Source organism: Corythoichthys intestinalis, chromosome 2 (genome assembly GCF_030265065.1).
Source record: "Corythoichthys intestinalis isolate RoL2023-P3 chromosome 2, ASM3026506v1, whole genome shotgun sequence".
NCBI classification, from domain to species: Eukaryota; Metazoa; Chordata; class Actinopteri; order Syngnathiformes; family Syngnathidae; genus Corythoichthys; species Corythoichthys intestinalis.
Genome location: NC_080396.1, coordinates 5169994 through 5187486, shown reverse-complemented (window position 1 = coordinate 5187486; position 17493 = coordinate 5169994). Strand labels below are relative to the sequence as shown.

General features: G+C 37.7%; 1 protein-coding gene across 2 annotated transcripts in view; it reads right to left on the bottom strand.

Moving 5' to 3' along the window:
* LOC130906581 (hepatocyte nuclear factor 4-alpha) overlaps positions 1-17493 on the bottom strand; it is a 99967-nt gene that overhangs the window by 49991 nt on the left and 32483 nt on the right. The window contains exon 1 of one of the 2 annotated variants that reach the window (XM_057821054.1): positions 8165-8318. The exons of the other annotated variant lie outside the window; for it this stretch is intronic. Coding sequence (XP_057677037.1) covers positions 8165-8252 — 88 coding nt within the window. The 5' untranslated portion in view covers positions 8253-8318. Of the gene's footprint in view, positions 1-8164; positions 8319-17493 lie in introns of those variants that run through there. 2 annotated transcript variants of the gene reach the window in all.

Sequence of the window (17493 nt, the reverse complement as noted above, 5' to 3'; positions counted from 1 at the left end):
ATTCGACCCCAATCTCATTGATAAGCCGCTTGATTGTTTTTCAGCGAAAACGTGCCGAATATTGCCAACAATCGTCCTGCTTTGTCAGTGTTATATCAGTAAACCAGTGAGCATTGTTAGCATGCTCATTGCAAAATGACTCCACACCATTGCAAAGGAGGTAATACTGAGTGTGAGCAGCAAAAATAAAAACTGTCCTTCTGTCCAAGGACACTCGTTTTTTCCTTTATTCATTTTTGTTTTTTCGGTCAAATTTTTTGGCATATTGTCCTCATGAGTGAATGTTTCTAATCTATTTGAATTTGTTATTATTTACTGATTTTATTACATTTTATTTTTCTGTATCAAATGGTCAAAAATGTACCTTGAGTGTATTTTTACAGTTTGAATGTGAATTTTTTTTTTTTTAATTCAGGCAAATTGATGCACGTTCAAGTCTTCTCTGTTACAAACAAAACAATGTTAATAAAGTTATACTTTATTATAAGTTGATCTATGTTACTTTTTTTCTTTATTAGAAAAAAAGGACACAATATTAGGCAGATGCGTATTTATAATAGTAATTTTATAGACAAATAATACTATTTACAGTGGCGGCAGAGAGTTTGGGGGGGCGCGAAACATTTACGTCTTGCTTGGGGGGGCGTAGCAGAAAATAATTGAGAAGCACTGCATTAGCTCAATGAAGCTTTAATGTGTGTGTGTCTGTGTGGGGGTTCATGTGTGCTTGCATGTTTTAAAAAATGCACTGGGAAAAAAAAAAACCCTGAAACCTTTAGGTAAACACTTGTGTTGAGTAATTATGTCACAGCAGCCATTAACAATAAGTTGTCTTTTTGAAGTGTACTGTTCAAGCTGTAAGTCATTTGGGTTACAATGACATGTTTGCACAGGCATATTGATTTTGACAATGTACATTGTTCAAGCCATACAAGCTGTTATAAATGTTCATACTTGAATTCTTATTGTTCACAATAATTTTTTGTATACTTAATGTTTAGACTGCATGTACAATTTTTAAATACATTAAATTGAAATCCGGTAAATAAATCAACAAGAAACGGTTAATCTGTATTTCATGCATTCATTCAGATTTTCAAACTATATAACTGTCCGCTTGGGCGAATTTATCGTCATTTATCGTTATCGAGGTAAATCTGCTCAATTTACCGTGATACGTGCTTAAAGTGCCTGTGACACGAAAAAGCATGTTTATTTCATAATACACGTGGTATTTTATGCCTCTGAATGATATGGGCCGCTTGGATGTGTGTGGAAGCGATCGCTATATTTATTTCGTTTTTTGAATCCCGCGCAATGAAAATGACTGACTTCCGGCTTCGGTCTGGCATTGAGAAGGAGGGCGCTGTGACGTGTACGGGTGAAGGCGTCCTCTTCACTATGACGACTAAGGATTCAGATGATTTTGGGGATTAATACGTTTATTTTTCGCATCACGCCAGCGTAAGGGCTGCAGAAAAATCTTGCTTTATGAGGGAGAGGCGTGTGCGCCTTTTTGGAGTTTCAAAAGATTCCCATTCACTGTGGATATTGGCCAAAACAAGCCCTACTATTGGACTTACGAGGAAGTGAGTAAACATCTTGTTTTGTATTATGTCAAATATTAATACAGCGATTACAAAGTAAACACTACAAACTTTCTTTAAATAAAGGACTACTTACGTTTGATCATTGATAGGCATGTAAAAAGCTCTCCTCGTGCACATTAGCTGCACGTTAGCTGCACAACAACTGCAGCCGCCCTCCTCCGGGGAACGAACTGTAAATTGCTCTCCGCCGGGCGGTTTGCCGATCCGCATTGAAAACCAACAACCCAGTCGTCATGTCAAATAATCCGGGCTAGTTATGTGTGATTTTCCGCTTCGAAGACTTTGAAACATCACTCGGTTCGGATTAGCATGTCGGCTAGCTGTCACGCCTCTTGGTTTGTTTACGTTCTCCGAAGCCGGGGAAGGGAAAAGACATATGTCCGATTTAGGTGTCATAAAATATCGTTCGGGAGGTGCGACAGTAAAGGTGAAGTCGATAGTTTTGACCATTACCGAGTAATTTTGCCATGTCGTCCTGAATAAGTGCATTTTTATTATTTCATATTCCATTTAGCACAAGACTGTTATTTGTCATGAGCATGCCATTTATTTAGCAATTGAGGAAAATACTTGGATAAAAAGAATATCCTGTAAAAATATTGGAGTAGAGAGACTGAAACAATGACATTTTGCGGATCTCTTCGTCGCGTTTTCCTCGTTCTGAATAATTCCCCCTCAATGGGCTGAATAGTAAAACCGATGAGCCCAGTCTCCCGCTGACGTCATCCACCTGTTGGGGACGCTAGAGCCCTATAATGGTAGGCGTGGCTAACCGGCAGATTAAAAGACTAATTTCTCGTCATCTGCGCTTTGCTAAATTGTTGTATATAGTCGAATCGTCTCAAAACATGATTCTAATTCACATAATAATGCTATTTAAGAATTTTTTTTCTCATGTCGTATGCTCTTTAAGGCCATATCGCCCAGCCCTACGTGACGCCTCCAACCAAACTCATCAGCGCTGATGAGTTCGGGTGGGGTTTTGCCACACTAAGCTATTGTTTAGCCACAACTGGACTACAACTGGATTAATTTATTACTATTCATCCTTCACACAGCCGCTGGAAACAGAAATGTTGCTTAATCCATCTGCAGGCGACCGGGAGATTGATTTAAAATTGATCGATGATTTTACAACTCTGTGCGGTTGTGCACTGGTCCTCGTGGGAAACATAGTCTTCCTTAAAGCAAAACAGTACTGCTTTTGTCCACCGGTGTTGCCTAAATCGACCAAAACTGAAAGGTTACTGAAGGAGAGAGTACCTTTTCCTCATACGCACTGTCTAACTGTTTGCATTATTCTAACAAACTTATTATTAGAGGTGGGAATCTTTGGGCACCTAATGATTCGATTACGATTACGATTCAGAGGCTACAATTCGATTACAAATCGATTATTGATGACAACCCCGCTATTAGCTGCTTTTAATGTTTTGTACATTAGTTACAAAAACTGTTAAAAACAAAAAACAAACTCGCAGGCTTAAATAAACGACTATTTCAGTATCAAGTTAACAGTTCAGAACAAATAATATACTCAAATCCCCATTCTGTATCAGCAGCTTTTAACTACATTCAATTAATGTTGTGAATCAACCATTTAGGGCTGCAGCTATCGAATATTTTAGTAGTCGATTAATCGATGGACTATTTAGTTCGAATAATCGAGTAATCGGATAAGGAACATGAACAATTAAAATACATGAGCTGAGCCTCAAAAGGTATGATTTTTTTTTTGTGAGGATCTATGTACAACAAAACAATTGGCTAAATTGCATAGAAAATGTCCGCTAGCTTAAATGCTATAAAATGCTAAAGTTTTTTTTTTTACAATCCTCTTAACAAATGGTTCAGACATTTATTCCCACAAAAAAAACGACTAAATATACCTATAACCTAAATTATGAATGCATTAAAAAACATTAGCTCAAACAAAAACCTAGCTTACATTGGTCTTAACAGGGAGCAGTTGGATTCAGCCATGTGAAAAGAGGCAGACCAGAGGGCAGTGTATCCGTCCTAATCAATAAAACTAAATGCAAACACTTTCGAATACTTGAAGCAACAAACTTTAATTCGAATATTTTTTTCCAATCGAATACTCGAGTAGGGCTGTCCCAAACGACTAATTTTCTCCCGATTAGTCAGCCGACTATTTTTACGATTAGTCGACTAATCTAATGATTTTTTAAAAAAAAATTTGTTTGTTTTTTTGTTTACTAATTTAGCAATGAAATTTTTGTTGACGCTTATCAATTCACAAAAAACATATTGGAACACTTAAATTATGTATTAAAGTACAAATAAACACATAAATAACAATAATAAATCACAAATAAACAATGAGTTCAAATGCTGATAGAATTAACTAGTGTAGCATCCCGATTAAAAAGATGGTCTCTTAAACTGATGGTTTACAACTTTTATTCCATCCTTGATGTAATCACACTGTAAGAGCTACGGTGCACACAAATAAAACAACACAATTAGAAATTAACAAAAACTTTTCACCTTTTTCCTTTTAAACCTTATTTATATATCAATGAATTGCCTATATGAATTGCCTTTACCTTAATTTATTACCTTATCATTGACAATCACTCCCTTGAGTGAAATCACTGTATATACTGTATATATTTATGACCTTTTAACCTTATATAATTTTCTATACCATAAAATAAACCATAACATGAAATAAACCTTTCAGTTAGCATTAAGAACAATACTAATAGCACTTATAGGCCCATTGTCAATGAAACATTATTATTTAGTAAGGCGACAGCACCCTCTGGTGTACAAAAAATTAAAAAAAAATTTTTTTTTAAATTGCAAACTGGGTGACGGCGCTTGAGGTGTTTATTCACGGCCGACGTGCAGCCAAGCTTGGCATTGAAGAGACAGGACAGAAGAGTGTACCCTCCTTTGTTTCTTTGAAATAAGTCAATGTTTTGGACACTCTGGTGCGCTTTTTTGGCTTTGTGCCGCTTTCCCCGCTTGCATACAGAGCATCTGACATTCTGAACTTTCCGCGCATATATTTTTTTAACCCTTCATTAACCGTCGACGAGATGTTGTGCTCGTTGACGGATTTACGTCATCGATGACGTCGACTATGTCGACTAGTCGGGACAGCTCTATACTCGAGTTTATCGATTAATTGTAATAGCACTACAACCGCTAAAGTTGTTAAAATTGCTCCCGTTATTCTATAATTTCCCTTTTGTCTACTTTTGACATTTGAAAGTTTTAAGACTATTTTAAAGATAGATTCAACTCAATATTTTACCGATTTAGGAGTATTTTAGATAAAAAGTTAATTAGGTTCGCTTGGAAGGTTGCTACAACAGCCTTGCATGGAAGTCTACTGCTTTAAGATGGCAGCCGTTTACTAACGCCCGCATCTAGCTTTCTGTACATGTGCTGCTAATACCACCGAGTCTATAAGGCATCTAGTCCTATATAAATATGATATCTACCGTACCATTATGTGGACGTACTTTGTAGCAGCTGTCGGCAGCAGTCAGGTATGTTATTGTTTTTTTATCTCACGGCATGAGTTGAGCTAGAGCCGTGAGTTGAGCATTGGCATTACCCGAGGGGCCGGGTAATGACAAGCATGATGTTCAGCTACTCTCGCTCCGTTCCTCATTGCGTCCCGAAGACCGCGCGGCGCGCTGAGTGTGTTTTACTTCCGCTTTACTTGACATATTTCAATAATTGGAATTTGGATGTTTGTGAATTGTTCTCGAATCTTCCACGGCCAAATCGCGAATAATCTAAGAATCGGAAATTTCGCACTCCTCTACTTATTATAATCAATCAGGGAATAGTATAGTTTCTCGTATTTACTGCTTTGACTGTTTATATTACTCTAACACACCCAATATAAAATAAATAGCACTTATACCATAGTTTAAGGAAAACAAGCAGAATATAGGGGATAAGAGATACATGACGCCCTTTTATCTCGGAAGCCCAACGTGTGCGTCATGCACATTAACGCTGACATCTACAAGCCCACGTCTGCACTACCCACTCTCGCAATCAATTCTCCCGGACAGTCTAGAACAAATGGCGGGACGCCCTGTCCCAATACAAGGAACACCAGAGAACGCCGATATCCAACTGATATGACGAATGACAAGACTCCAAGAGCCCCTTTGACGCCGAGGCGGCAAAATCCACAACTCTCGTTGCCCGAATCCTCCTGTCCAATCCCCAAATAGCAAACACACCCTTCTTTCTGCCCACAGCCCATCCCACGAGAGCCTTCAAATGACTGAATATTTAACCAAGCATTGTCATTTTTTTCTCGGGAACCTTTTGTTGACTTGTGATATGTTGACCTTGGATCCTCGCCTAGGTCCCTCTGTGCTGTATGACTGCCGTCGACTCAGAATAAATTGTTAACTTGTGTTTCGAAGCCTTTTTCCAGCTTTCAAAATAGTCAGTTAGTGCTGCAACGATTAATCGATTAACTCGAGTATTATTTTTTGATCGAAAATTTTACAAATTTTATTAAAACGAAAACGTTAAGAGGGGTTTTAATATAAAATTTCTATAACTTGTACTAACATATTTCTTTTAAGAACTACAAGTCTTTCTATCCATGGATCGCTTTAACAGAATGTTAATGTTAATGCCATCTTGTTGATTTATTGTTATAATAAACAAATACAGTCCTTATGTACCATATGTTGAATGTATATATCCATCTTGTGTCTTATCCTTCCATTCCAACAATAATTTACAGAAAAATATGGCATATTTTATAGATGGTTTGAATTGCGATTAATTGCGATTAATTAATTTTTAAGCTGTAATTAACTCGATTAAAAATTTTAATCGTTTGACACCCCTAATATATATATATATATATATATATATATATATATATAATATGTACATCCGGTATAGATATCGGATTGGGATCGCAATATTTGGCCTTGGTATTACTTGGTATCAGATCGAATCCAAAAACACTGGTATCGCCCATCTCTAGCTCACATAAGGCTGTAAGTTGCTTCAGCTAATGTATGTTTGTGTATACAAGTTTAGAGCTGCAGTCTGTGGAGTTACTTGTGAGTGATTTGCTATGAGAATTGTAAATACGTGAGCATTGCTAGCATCTGAACTAGTGGATGTTTGTTTAGCAAATTAGCCTAATTTCATCAACTAAATTTACATATTAATCAGATTAAATGGACGTCTGAACACCAATCGTTTTATATCAAGTCTATGATTGTTAAAATGCGTGTCGTTTTGAACAGACGTGTACATATGTGTGCTACAGCTTGACAAATTGTCAAACGTGAAGGAAGTAAAATGCATTAAAAAGCCCAGCTTTGTTTGCTGTCTGTCAAGATGAACAACTTTATGTTTAGTGAGGACAGAACAAGTCATGTTAACAAAGTAAAGTAAAAAATAAGTGTGAGATATAATTAGGTACTGTTTGTGTCACTAAAAAAAAAAAGACTGGAGACTGGACTCCAGTCAAAATCGCGTAAATCAAGTACGTCGTATCCAGTGGACTACCGGTATACTGCTTTGTTTTCATTTTTGGTGAAGGAAATGAGTCATTTGTAAAGAAAAGTTTTGAACTTTTTAATCATATTTTAGAGAAGCACTGCATGTGTGCCGTATTTTCTGGACTATAAGTCGCACTTGTTGTCGAGTTACGCTCAAAATAAATCTGCAAGTGTCTAATACAAAAAAATACAATATTTCGTACGACAATAAAATACGCAATTTACTTGAAACAAACAATACTGACTGACAAAACTTGCTCAAGGCAATAATAAAAATCAACATCACGACAGAAGTTGCACTTTTACAGCCATCTTGGATTTGACTAAAAACGCCAAGCGACCACAAGAGGGTGCTCTAGGAAAGCGTAAAATCCTGCTTTCAAAACTACCAAAGACAGAATAGCTATAGTTATCTGAAATATTGTTAATATGTTATGATAACAGATTATTGTTTTCTATTTTACCAGTATTCCTTTAACGTATTATGTTTATTCTTGGTTTCTGATAAATTTAAAGAAAATTCTACTAAATAAAATAATCTCCCCAAAATGCGACTTGTACGCCAGTGTGACTTATGTCCCCCCCTGTTCATTGTGCATTCTTTGGCTGACGCGACTTATACTCGGGTGCGACTTATAGTCCGAAAAATACGGTAGTTAAAAAAAACAAAACAAGTAACCTTCAATATTTTACAAGATTGATTGGAATAGTTAGTGTGCTTATTGTTGCCCGTGAAAAAAAACAGGATCGGCAAGTTAGGTTTTTCAAAAATCTGTCACGAAGTACTGAACGGAAAGAAATAATAAGCGTGAAAATGTTGACTATTTCTTTGTAACAAAGCTGTCACAGTAAAACAAAGGAGTAGAAAGAATAGTTTAACAGGGTGGTTAACAGGGCATCATAAACGAAGCTTGGATTTACTGGTAAAAGGTCTACTGATTGAAAAGGGAACTTGTTCAAAGTCAGGATCCTCACAGTGTCGAGTAACAGAGCATCTAACAGAAGAAGAAGGTCCATGCGGCTCACCTGCGCCCATGGCTAGCACGTGCATGTTTTCAAACTCCAGCGTTGTGTACGCCGGGTCCAAGGCCTCGCTGTAGTCTGCCATGTCCATGTCTGCCCGAGCGATTGGCTTAACTACCTGACAGTACGACGGGAAGAAAGACTCATCCAGGGAGCTAATGTGACACCCCCTCCGCCCCCGTCGCCCTGCTCCTTCTTCATCTCGTCACCCCCTCCCTCTTTTGGGCTCCACCCAGACATGATGGGGACCTGACAGGAGACTGAAGCCGGCCTTCCTCCCTCGTGCTGCTAAGGGGGGGTGTCTCAGGTTGATGGTTAACTAACCTCTTCAATGGTGAACCACTGATATTTTACTCTTTCTCTCTCCTCCCTCTGAAGAGACAGCACAACTTTGATATCGGCCATCGGCTCGTCGTCAGCAAATGTTCACCAGTGAGGGAGAGGGAGGTCCACGTGCAACTTGGGACTAGTGCTGCCCCAAATATTCGTCGTTGACTACAACCTAAGCTAATCATCGATCTATACTTGTATATACAGTGGTATGAAAAAGTATCTGAACCTTTCTCACATTTCTGCATAAATCACCATCAAATGTGATCTGATCAAAATCACACAGATCATAAAACAGTTGTCTGCTTTTACTAAAACCACCCAAACATTTATAGGTTTTCATTAGAGCTGTCAAAATGATTGCGTTAACGGGCGGTAATCAATTTTTTAAATTAATCAAGTTAAAATATTTGACGCAATAGACCCTACTCACGTGATGTCACAGCCACGCCCCGCGCCATGTTGTCCGTATACTCGTCATGTTAATGCATTTGCGCTTCGTAAATTCCTCCTATTATGGCGTGTTTTTCTGCTCGTTAACATTAATAATCAAAATGGTGAAGTCGTGGGTGGCGGTCGGTTGCAAAAACAGAAGATAGACGGAGAGACTTGAAGTTTTACCGTATTCCGAGAGACCCGGAGAGGAGAGCGAGATTGACTGCTGCAATTCGATGAGAAAACTGGGCTCCAAACGACTACCACAGATTATGTAGTAGTCATTTTATATCTGGTAAGATGCATTTAATATATATTTAAAGGGTTTTGGGCTGACAACCACAATTAAGATCATTGCTAGGCTAATCGCCGACAGCATACACTCAGACGTTGTGAGTGAACTACCTGAAAATATATAATTATAAGGGGATAATAAGACAGTTGTCATACAATTAATTTACAATTTCACTATTGAGGTCAAAAGCCAAAAAATAAATTCAACTAGGGACAATCTGGAGTAGTGCTATCGCACTTCATATTTATTACATATTATATATGTATGTAGTGAGAGTGCTATTGCTAAACCATATAAACATTAAAAGCCCTAGCTCCATTGACAAATGACATGAAATACATTAGCCTTGACAGTGGATGTTAGCAACAACAAAAGATTTTGAATTGAAAATTTCATAACTCACCTTCCCGAGCACAAGATAGATTCCTGCCGAATTTTCGTGGACGAGGACCTGTTTCACCCAACCAGCAACGAAGTATTTATAAGCCTCCAAGCTCTTAAAGTTTTTCAAACTTTCGTGAGAATAGGCTGATTTTGTGTGGACAAGATAGTTGTAAATATCAGGGTAGCAGATGTGAGGCAAAGACGGCGAAGACAGTGGGTCGAAAAACATTGATTTAGGCATCAAATATGGATCTGGCGAATGGATAAACTGAAGCTTTTCCACATAACGCCTTTTATGCAACGCATCCAATGAGTTTTACAGCGTCAGATAACACCGGGGCTTCCATGAATTGCTCTATAACTTGCACCACTAATTGAAAACAATGAGAATAGGTCTAAAAAATACGGACAATATGGATACAGCGACACGTCATTTTGTGACGTAGGTGAGTAGGGTCTATTAACGCACATGTCCTGCTCAGACAGTATTCTGCCTTTTGGTAAGTTTTACAGCAAGGCTTTTTGAGCTGTCTAACAGCGAACTCTTGTGGTCGCTTTGCGACATGGTTTATTGTTTTCTTGCCAGTTCAATATGGCTGCACGACGTCTCGGGCTGACGCTTACGTTGTAATGTTGTGCTTATATGATCCTTGGACAAGATTTGTCTGTAAGTATGGTTGTTGTAAAGAATGTACGTATTATGTTAGTAAGCGAAATGTTATATTTTTTGTATGAGACGCTTTTTGTTTATGTTTAGTGAACCTGTATAGCGTGCTAAGCTAACGTTGTTGCTAATGCAATGCTTGTGTACTTTTTTTTTGTAGTTTTACGACGGTCTAAATAGGACAATGGTTTGAGGCCATTTTATTTATAAATCAGATGAAAAAGGAAAAAGTCTGATTATTAAGGCGTCGTTCACTAGCTGTCTAGCTTTGGAAAAAGTAGACGCTTCGGAGTGAGGACAGCATAGACAGATTTAAATGACAGTAGAGTGAAATGCCCACTACAGTCCTTATGTACCGTATGTTGAATGTATATATCCATCTTGTGTCTTATCTTTCCATTCCAACAATTTATTTTACAGAATATATATATATAATTTACAGAAAAATATGGCATATTTTATGATGGTTTGAATTGCGATTAATTGCGATTAATTAATTTTTTAGCTGTAATTAACTCGATTAAAAATTTTAATCGTTTGACAGCCCTAGTTTTCATATTTTAATGAGGATAGTATGCAAACAATGACAGAGGGAGGCTGGGGGTGGGGGGAGTAAGTGAATCCACATATTTAATATTTTGTGCCCCGTCCCCCTTTGGCAGCAATAACTTCAACCAGACGCTTCCTGTAGCTGCAGATCAGTGTGGCACAACAATTAGGACTAATCTTGGCCCATTCTTCTCTACAAAACTGCTGTAGTTCAGTTATATGTCTGGGATGAATCACTCATGCCACAGATCTCAATGGGGTTCAAGTCTGGACTTTGAGCTGGCCACTCCAGAACGTGCATTTTGTTCTTCTGAAACCATTCTGAAGTTGATTTACTTCTTTGTTTTCGATCATTGTCTTGTTGCAGCATCCATCCCCTTTTTAGCTTAAACTGTCTAACAGACGGCCTCAGGTTTTCCTGCGAAACTTTTGAATTCATTCTTCCATTACTGATTGCAAGTTGTCCAGGCCCTGAGGGAGCAAAACAGCCACAAATCATCGCAAACCAAGCTTTACTGTGGGGATGAGGTGTTGATGTTCGTGAGCTGTTCCATTTTTCCTCCACACATGACGTTGTGTGTTCCTACCAAACAATTCAACTTCGGTTTCATCAGTCCACAAAAATTTTGCCGAAACTTATGTGGCGTGTCCAAGCCTTTTTGCTAACATTAAACGAGGAACAATGTTTTTTCTAGTCAGCAGTGGCTTCCTTCGTGGAGTCCTCCAATGAACACCATTCTTGGCCATAGTTTTACATGTTGTTGATGTGTGCACATAGGTATTGGACTGTGCCAGTGATTTCTGTAAGTCTTTAGCAGACACTCTAGGTTTTTTTTTAACCTATATTATATTATATATTATATATTATATTCTTCCGCGACCCTCGTGAGGAATAAGCGGCATGGAAAATGAATGAATGAATGAATATTATATTCTGCACTGAACTGACGTCATCTTTGGTGGACGGCCACTCCTTAGGAGAGAAGCAACAGTGCAAAACTCTCTCTCCATTACTAGACAAGTTCACTGACTGTCGATTGATGAACATCCAGACTTTTAGAGATGGTTTTGTATCCTTTCCCAGCTTTACACACATCAACAATCCTCGATCGCAGGTCTTCATACAGCTCTTTTGACTGAGCCATGATGCACATCAGACAATGCTTCTCATCAAGATATTTCTTACCAGGTGTGTGTTTTATAATGGGCAGGACAGCTTTAAACCACTCATCAGTGATTGGGCACACACCTGACTTAAATTGTTTGGTAAAATTTGGTTTCAATTGCTCTTTAAGTCTCATTAGGCACAGGGCTAACTTAGCCTTTTTCCCCCTTCTGTCATTTTTTGCATGCTGTCCTCATTAAAATATGAAAACCTATAATTGTTTGGATAGTTTTAGTTAAAGCAGACACTGTTTTTTTCATCTGTGTGATTTTGACAAAGAACAGATTACATTTGATGGTGATTTTATGCAGAAATATGAGAAATTCCAAAAGGTTCATACTTTTTCATACCACAGTATGTGGGGTACATCTTTACAAACTCTCAAAAGTGTCCACAAAATATTTTGCCAAAATTTCTGTGGAGTGTCCAAGTGCCTTTTTGCGAACATTAAACGAGCAACATTTTTTTTTAGATAGCAGTTGCTTCCTCTTCTTCTTTTCAAAATCACACAGATCAAAAAACAGAGATGCTTGAACTAAAACCACCCAAACATTTATGTTTTCATATTTTAATGAAGACAGCATGCAAACAATGACTGAAGGGGATAGATAAGTAAGTGAACCATCTGCCTAAGGAGTCTTAAAGATCAATTGAAACCATTTTTAACAAACAACTGAAGTTGGGTGTGTGCCTAATCACTGATGAGTGCTTTAAAGCTGACCTGCCCACTATAAAACACACACCTGGTAAAAATTGTCTTGATGAGAAGCATTGTTTGATGTTCATCATGGCTCAGTCAAAAGAGCTGTCTGAAGACCTGCGATCAAGGATTGTTGATTTGTAGGATACAAAACCAAAAGGATACAAAACATTAAATGTGATGGTTCACTTAGTTGTTTTTCCCCCTTCTGTCATTGTTTGCATACTATCCTAATTAAAATATGAAAACCTATAAATGTGTGGGTGGTTTTAGTCAGAGCGGACACTGTTTTTTCATCTGTGTGATTTTGACCAAGATCACATTTGATGGTGATTTATGCAAAAATGTGAGAAATTCCAAAAGGTTCAGATACATTTTCATACAGCTGTAAATCCCATTAATGGCTGGGATCTGGGTTTAACATTTTAGTATGAATGTTCATCAGAACCAAAAATAAATCCCTCCAGAAACTGCAGGGTAAATGTGTGCTAATGTAAAGCGCTTTGGGCATTGTAACAATGTAGATAAATGTGCTATATAAGTATTTTCCATTTACCATAACATATTTCTCACTTTTCTCCAAATCCAGACTGAAACACATCTTCGATCTTTCTTACCCACCTTGTCACTGTCATCGCACTGCTAATGCCACAACATTGTCACATGTATCTGACTTAGTTCTCAGACATATGCCTCAATCTGGGTACTGCATATGCAATATTATTTGCACATTTACATGATTGAGTTACATCAATCAACTATGATATCAAGTCAGCCATCTTCCTCTTAGTCTGAGTACTGTAAATTATCATATCCACACAGTTATATACACTGTTATATTATTATACTGCTAGTTATTTATTCACTTTATTCCCAATTTGTGTACACTGTAACCTGTGTTTTTTAATATTTGCTATCTTGTACATTTGCTTTTGTTTTATGTGGGGCGCAGTTAGGTGAAGCTTTAAATTTCATACTCTGTACAATGACAATAAAGGCTTTCTATTTTATTAAATTTCTATTCTATTCTCAGATCTTGACCTCTTAATTTTTTGTTACTTCTATCCCGCTTTTAATCTGTGTTTGTTCATTTCAATCTATCTGTTGTTCAGTGTTCTTGTTTTGAAAGGCGCTTCGAACGAAATTTTATTATTATTTTTATTTCAAGGTCACTTCCTGTTGATTTAATTAGTGCCAGTGAAAGCGATACAGACCCCTTCAAGATATAAAAGCTGTGTCATTCAACTAGTTGTCAGTCGACATACCATCACAAATATGAAAATATTTTATAAAGGTTGGAAAGTTGCCTAGTGTTGCTTTAAGATCAATGTTAAAAATAAAAATTAAAAAACTTTAGCATTTTATAGCATTTAAGCTAGCAGACTTTTGCCATACAAGTTAGCTAATTGTTCTTTTGTTGTCCTTTGATTCGCATTTAGCTATTTATTTTATACCATTTAAGGCTAAAATCAGGTCCCGCAATTTTCAGACTAGTGCTGCAACGATTAATCGAACTCGAGTATTCGATTCGAAAAAAATATTCGAATTAAATTTTGTTGCTTCGAGTATTCGTTTAATTAAAGTGGTATTATAAAGGTTTATTTTGAAAGTGTTTGCATTTTGTTCTATTGATTAGGGTGGATCCACTGCCCTCTGGTCTGCCTCATTTCACATGGCTGAATCCAGCTGATCCCTGTTAAGACCAACGAAAGTTAAGTTTTTGTTTGAGCTAATGTTTTTATTGCATTTGTAATTTAGTTTATAGGTATATTGCCTGAACCATTTGTTAAGAGCATTAAAAAAAAAAAAAAGTTAGCATTTTTTAGCATTTAAGCTAGCGGACTTTTGCTATGTAAGTTAGCCACTTGTTCTTTTGTTATACTTAGATCTTTATTTATTATCTTTTTTTATACCGTTTGAGGCTCAGCTCAGGTATTTTAATTTTTTTATGTTCCTTATCCGATTACTCGATTATTCGAACTAACTAGCTCATCAATTAATCGACTACTAAAATAATCGGTAGCTGCAGCCCTATTTCAGACTATAAGGCGCACCTGACTATAAGCCGTCACCCACCAAATTGGACACGAAAACAACCTTTGACCAAAGATAAGCTGCACCGGAGAATAAACCTTAGCTGCCCTCACTGTGTTATGGGATATTTACACCAAAATATATTAACCGATAACACTTTACTTGACTGCGGCATCATAAGACTGTCATAAGACCAAATGAAACACCATTTATTGCTTCAAGAAGCTTCATTTGGCCATCACTGCTCCCTTGGGGGAGACAGTCAACCTCTGCTGTCAACACGGTTGTTGTCCAACATGCCTCCTAGCATGCATTGCAGCGCTACAGATGTAAATATCAATCAGAATTGATGTTCTGTGCTGTTTCTTCAGTTACTGTTCCAGTTTTTTCACTGATTGATAGGTATGGTATTTGGTAACACTTTATTTGACAGTGGCGCCATAACACTGTCATTAGACAATCATAATTATGGCATGACACTGTCATGAGCGTTAATGAATGCTTATAACAGATGCCATTTAGTGTTATCCGGCAAATTATCTCCCTTTTGAATAGATGTAAAAGATCCCAGCTGGACATAAATGGAGTTAGTGACATAATTTGCCAGATGACGCTTAATGACATCTGTCATAAGTATTCATTAATGCCCATGATAGTGTCAGGTCTAGTGCTGCAACGATTAATCGATAAACTCGAGTATTCGATGAGGAAAAAAAGATTCAAATTAAATTTTGCTGCTTCGAGTATTCGTTTAATTATTGTGGCGTTGTAATGGTTTATTTTGAAAGTGTTTACATTCAGTTTTATTGATTTGAGTGGATACACTGCCCTATAGTCTGCCTCATTTCACATGGCTGAATCCAGCTGCTCCATGTTAAGACCAACATAAGCTAAGTTTTTGTTTGAGCTAATGTTTTTTTTAATGCATTCGTAATTTAATTCATGGGTATATTTAGCCGTTTTTGTGGGAATATGTGTCCGAACCATTTGTTAAGAGTATCGTTAAAAAAAAAAAAAAAAGTTTGCGTGTTATAGCATTTAAGCTAGCGGATTTTTGCTATGTAAGTTAGCCAATTGTTCTTTTGTTGTACATATATCCTTATTTAATTATTTTTTATACTGTTTGAGGCTAAGCTCAGGTATTTTAATTTTTCATGTTCCTTATCCGATTACTCGATTATTCGACAAACTAGTTCATCGATTCATCGACTACTAAAATAATCAATAGCTGTAATTCTAGTCAGGTCATAATTATGATGGTCTTATGGCAGTCTTATGACGCCGATGTCAAAGTGTAACCTATTAACCCAAATAAATCAACAAATAAGCCGCACTGGACTGTAAGCTGCCAGATTCAAAATGAGGGGGGGAAATAGCAGCTTACACTGCTGGCCAAAAGTATTGGCACCCCTGCAATTCTGTCAGATAATGCATAATTTCTCCCAGAAAATGATTGCAATTACAAATGCTTTGGTAGTAATATCTTTATTTATTTTGCTTGAGATGAAAAAACACAAAAGAGAATGGGAAAAAAATGAAATCATTATCATTTTACACAAAACTCCAAAAATGGGCCGGACAAAAATATTGGCACCCTTTGAAAAATCATGTGATGCTTCTCTAAATTGTGTAATTAACAGCACCTGTTAGTTACCTGTGGCACATAACAGGTGGTGCCAATAACTAAATCACGCTTGCAGCCAGTTAAAATGGATTAAAGTTGACTCAACCTCTGTCTTGTGTCCTTGTGTGTACCACATTGAGAATGGAGAAAAGATAGGAAACCAAATAACTGTCTGAGGACTGGACAAGCAAACTTTTGAGGAAGCATGGTCAATTGCAAGGCTGCAAGTCCAGCTCCAAAACCTCAATGTTCCTGTGTCTACCGTGCGCAGTGTCATCAATAAGTGTAAAGCCCATGGCACTGTGGATAACCTCCCTAAATATGGACGGAAAAGAAAAATTGACGAGAGATTTCAACGAAAGATTGTGCGGATGGTGGATAAAGAACCTCGACTAACATCCAAACAAGTTCAAGCTGTCCTGCAGTCTGAGGGTACAACAGTGACAACCCGTGCTATCCGTCAACGTCGGAATTAAACGGGACTTTATGGTAGGGTACCCAGGAAGACTCCACTTCTGACCCAGAAACATAAAAAAGGCAGGCTGGAGTTTGCCAAAACTTACCTGAGAAAGCATTTTGGAAGAATGTTCCCCGGTCAGTAGATACAAAAGTAGAGCTTTTTGGGAAAAGGCATCAATATAAAGTTTACAGAGAAAAAAACGAGGCCTTCAAAGAAAAGAACACGGTCCTCACAGTTAAACATGGTGGAGGTTCCCTGATGTTTTGGGGTTGCTTTGCTGCCTATGGCACTGGACTGCTTGACCGTGTGCATGGCATTATGAAGTCTGAAGACTACCAACAAATTTTGCAGCATAACGTAGGGCCCAGTGTGAGAAAGCTTGGTCTCCCTCATTCTTCCAGCAGGACAATGACTCAAAACACACTTCAAGAAGCACAAGAAAATGGTTTGAGATAAAGCACTGGAGTCTTCTATAGTGACCAGCAATGAGCCCAGACCTGAATCCCTTAGAACAGGGGTCCCCATCTGCCGGGCCGCGGACCGGTACCAGTCCGTGGCGCATTTGCTACCGGGCCGCACAGAAATAATAATTTATTAATGACCGCATTCTGGCCAAATTAACCCTGTGTCCCTGTTTAGCACACTATTATCTCTGTCTACTCTAGATATAATACTACAGGATAGATGTGAAT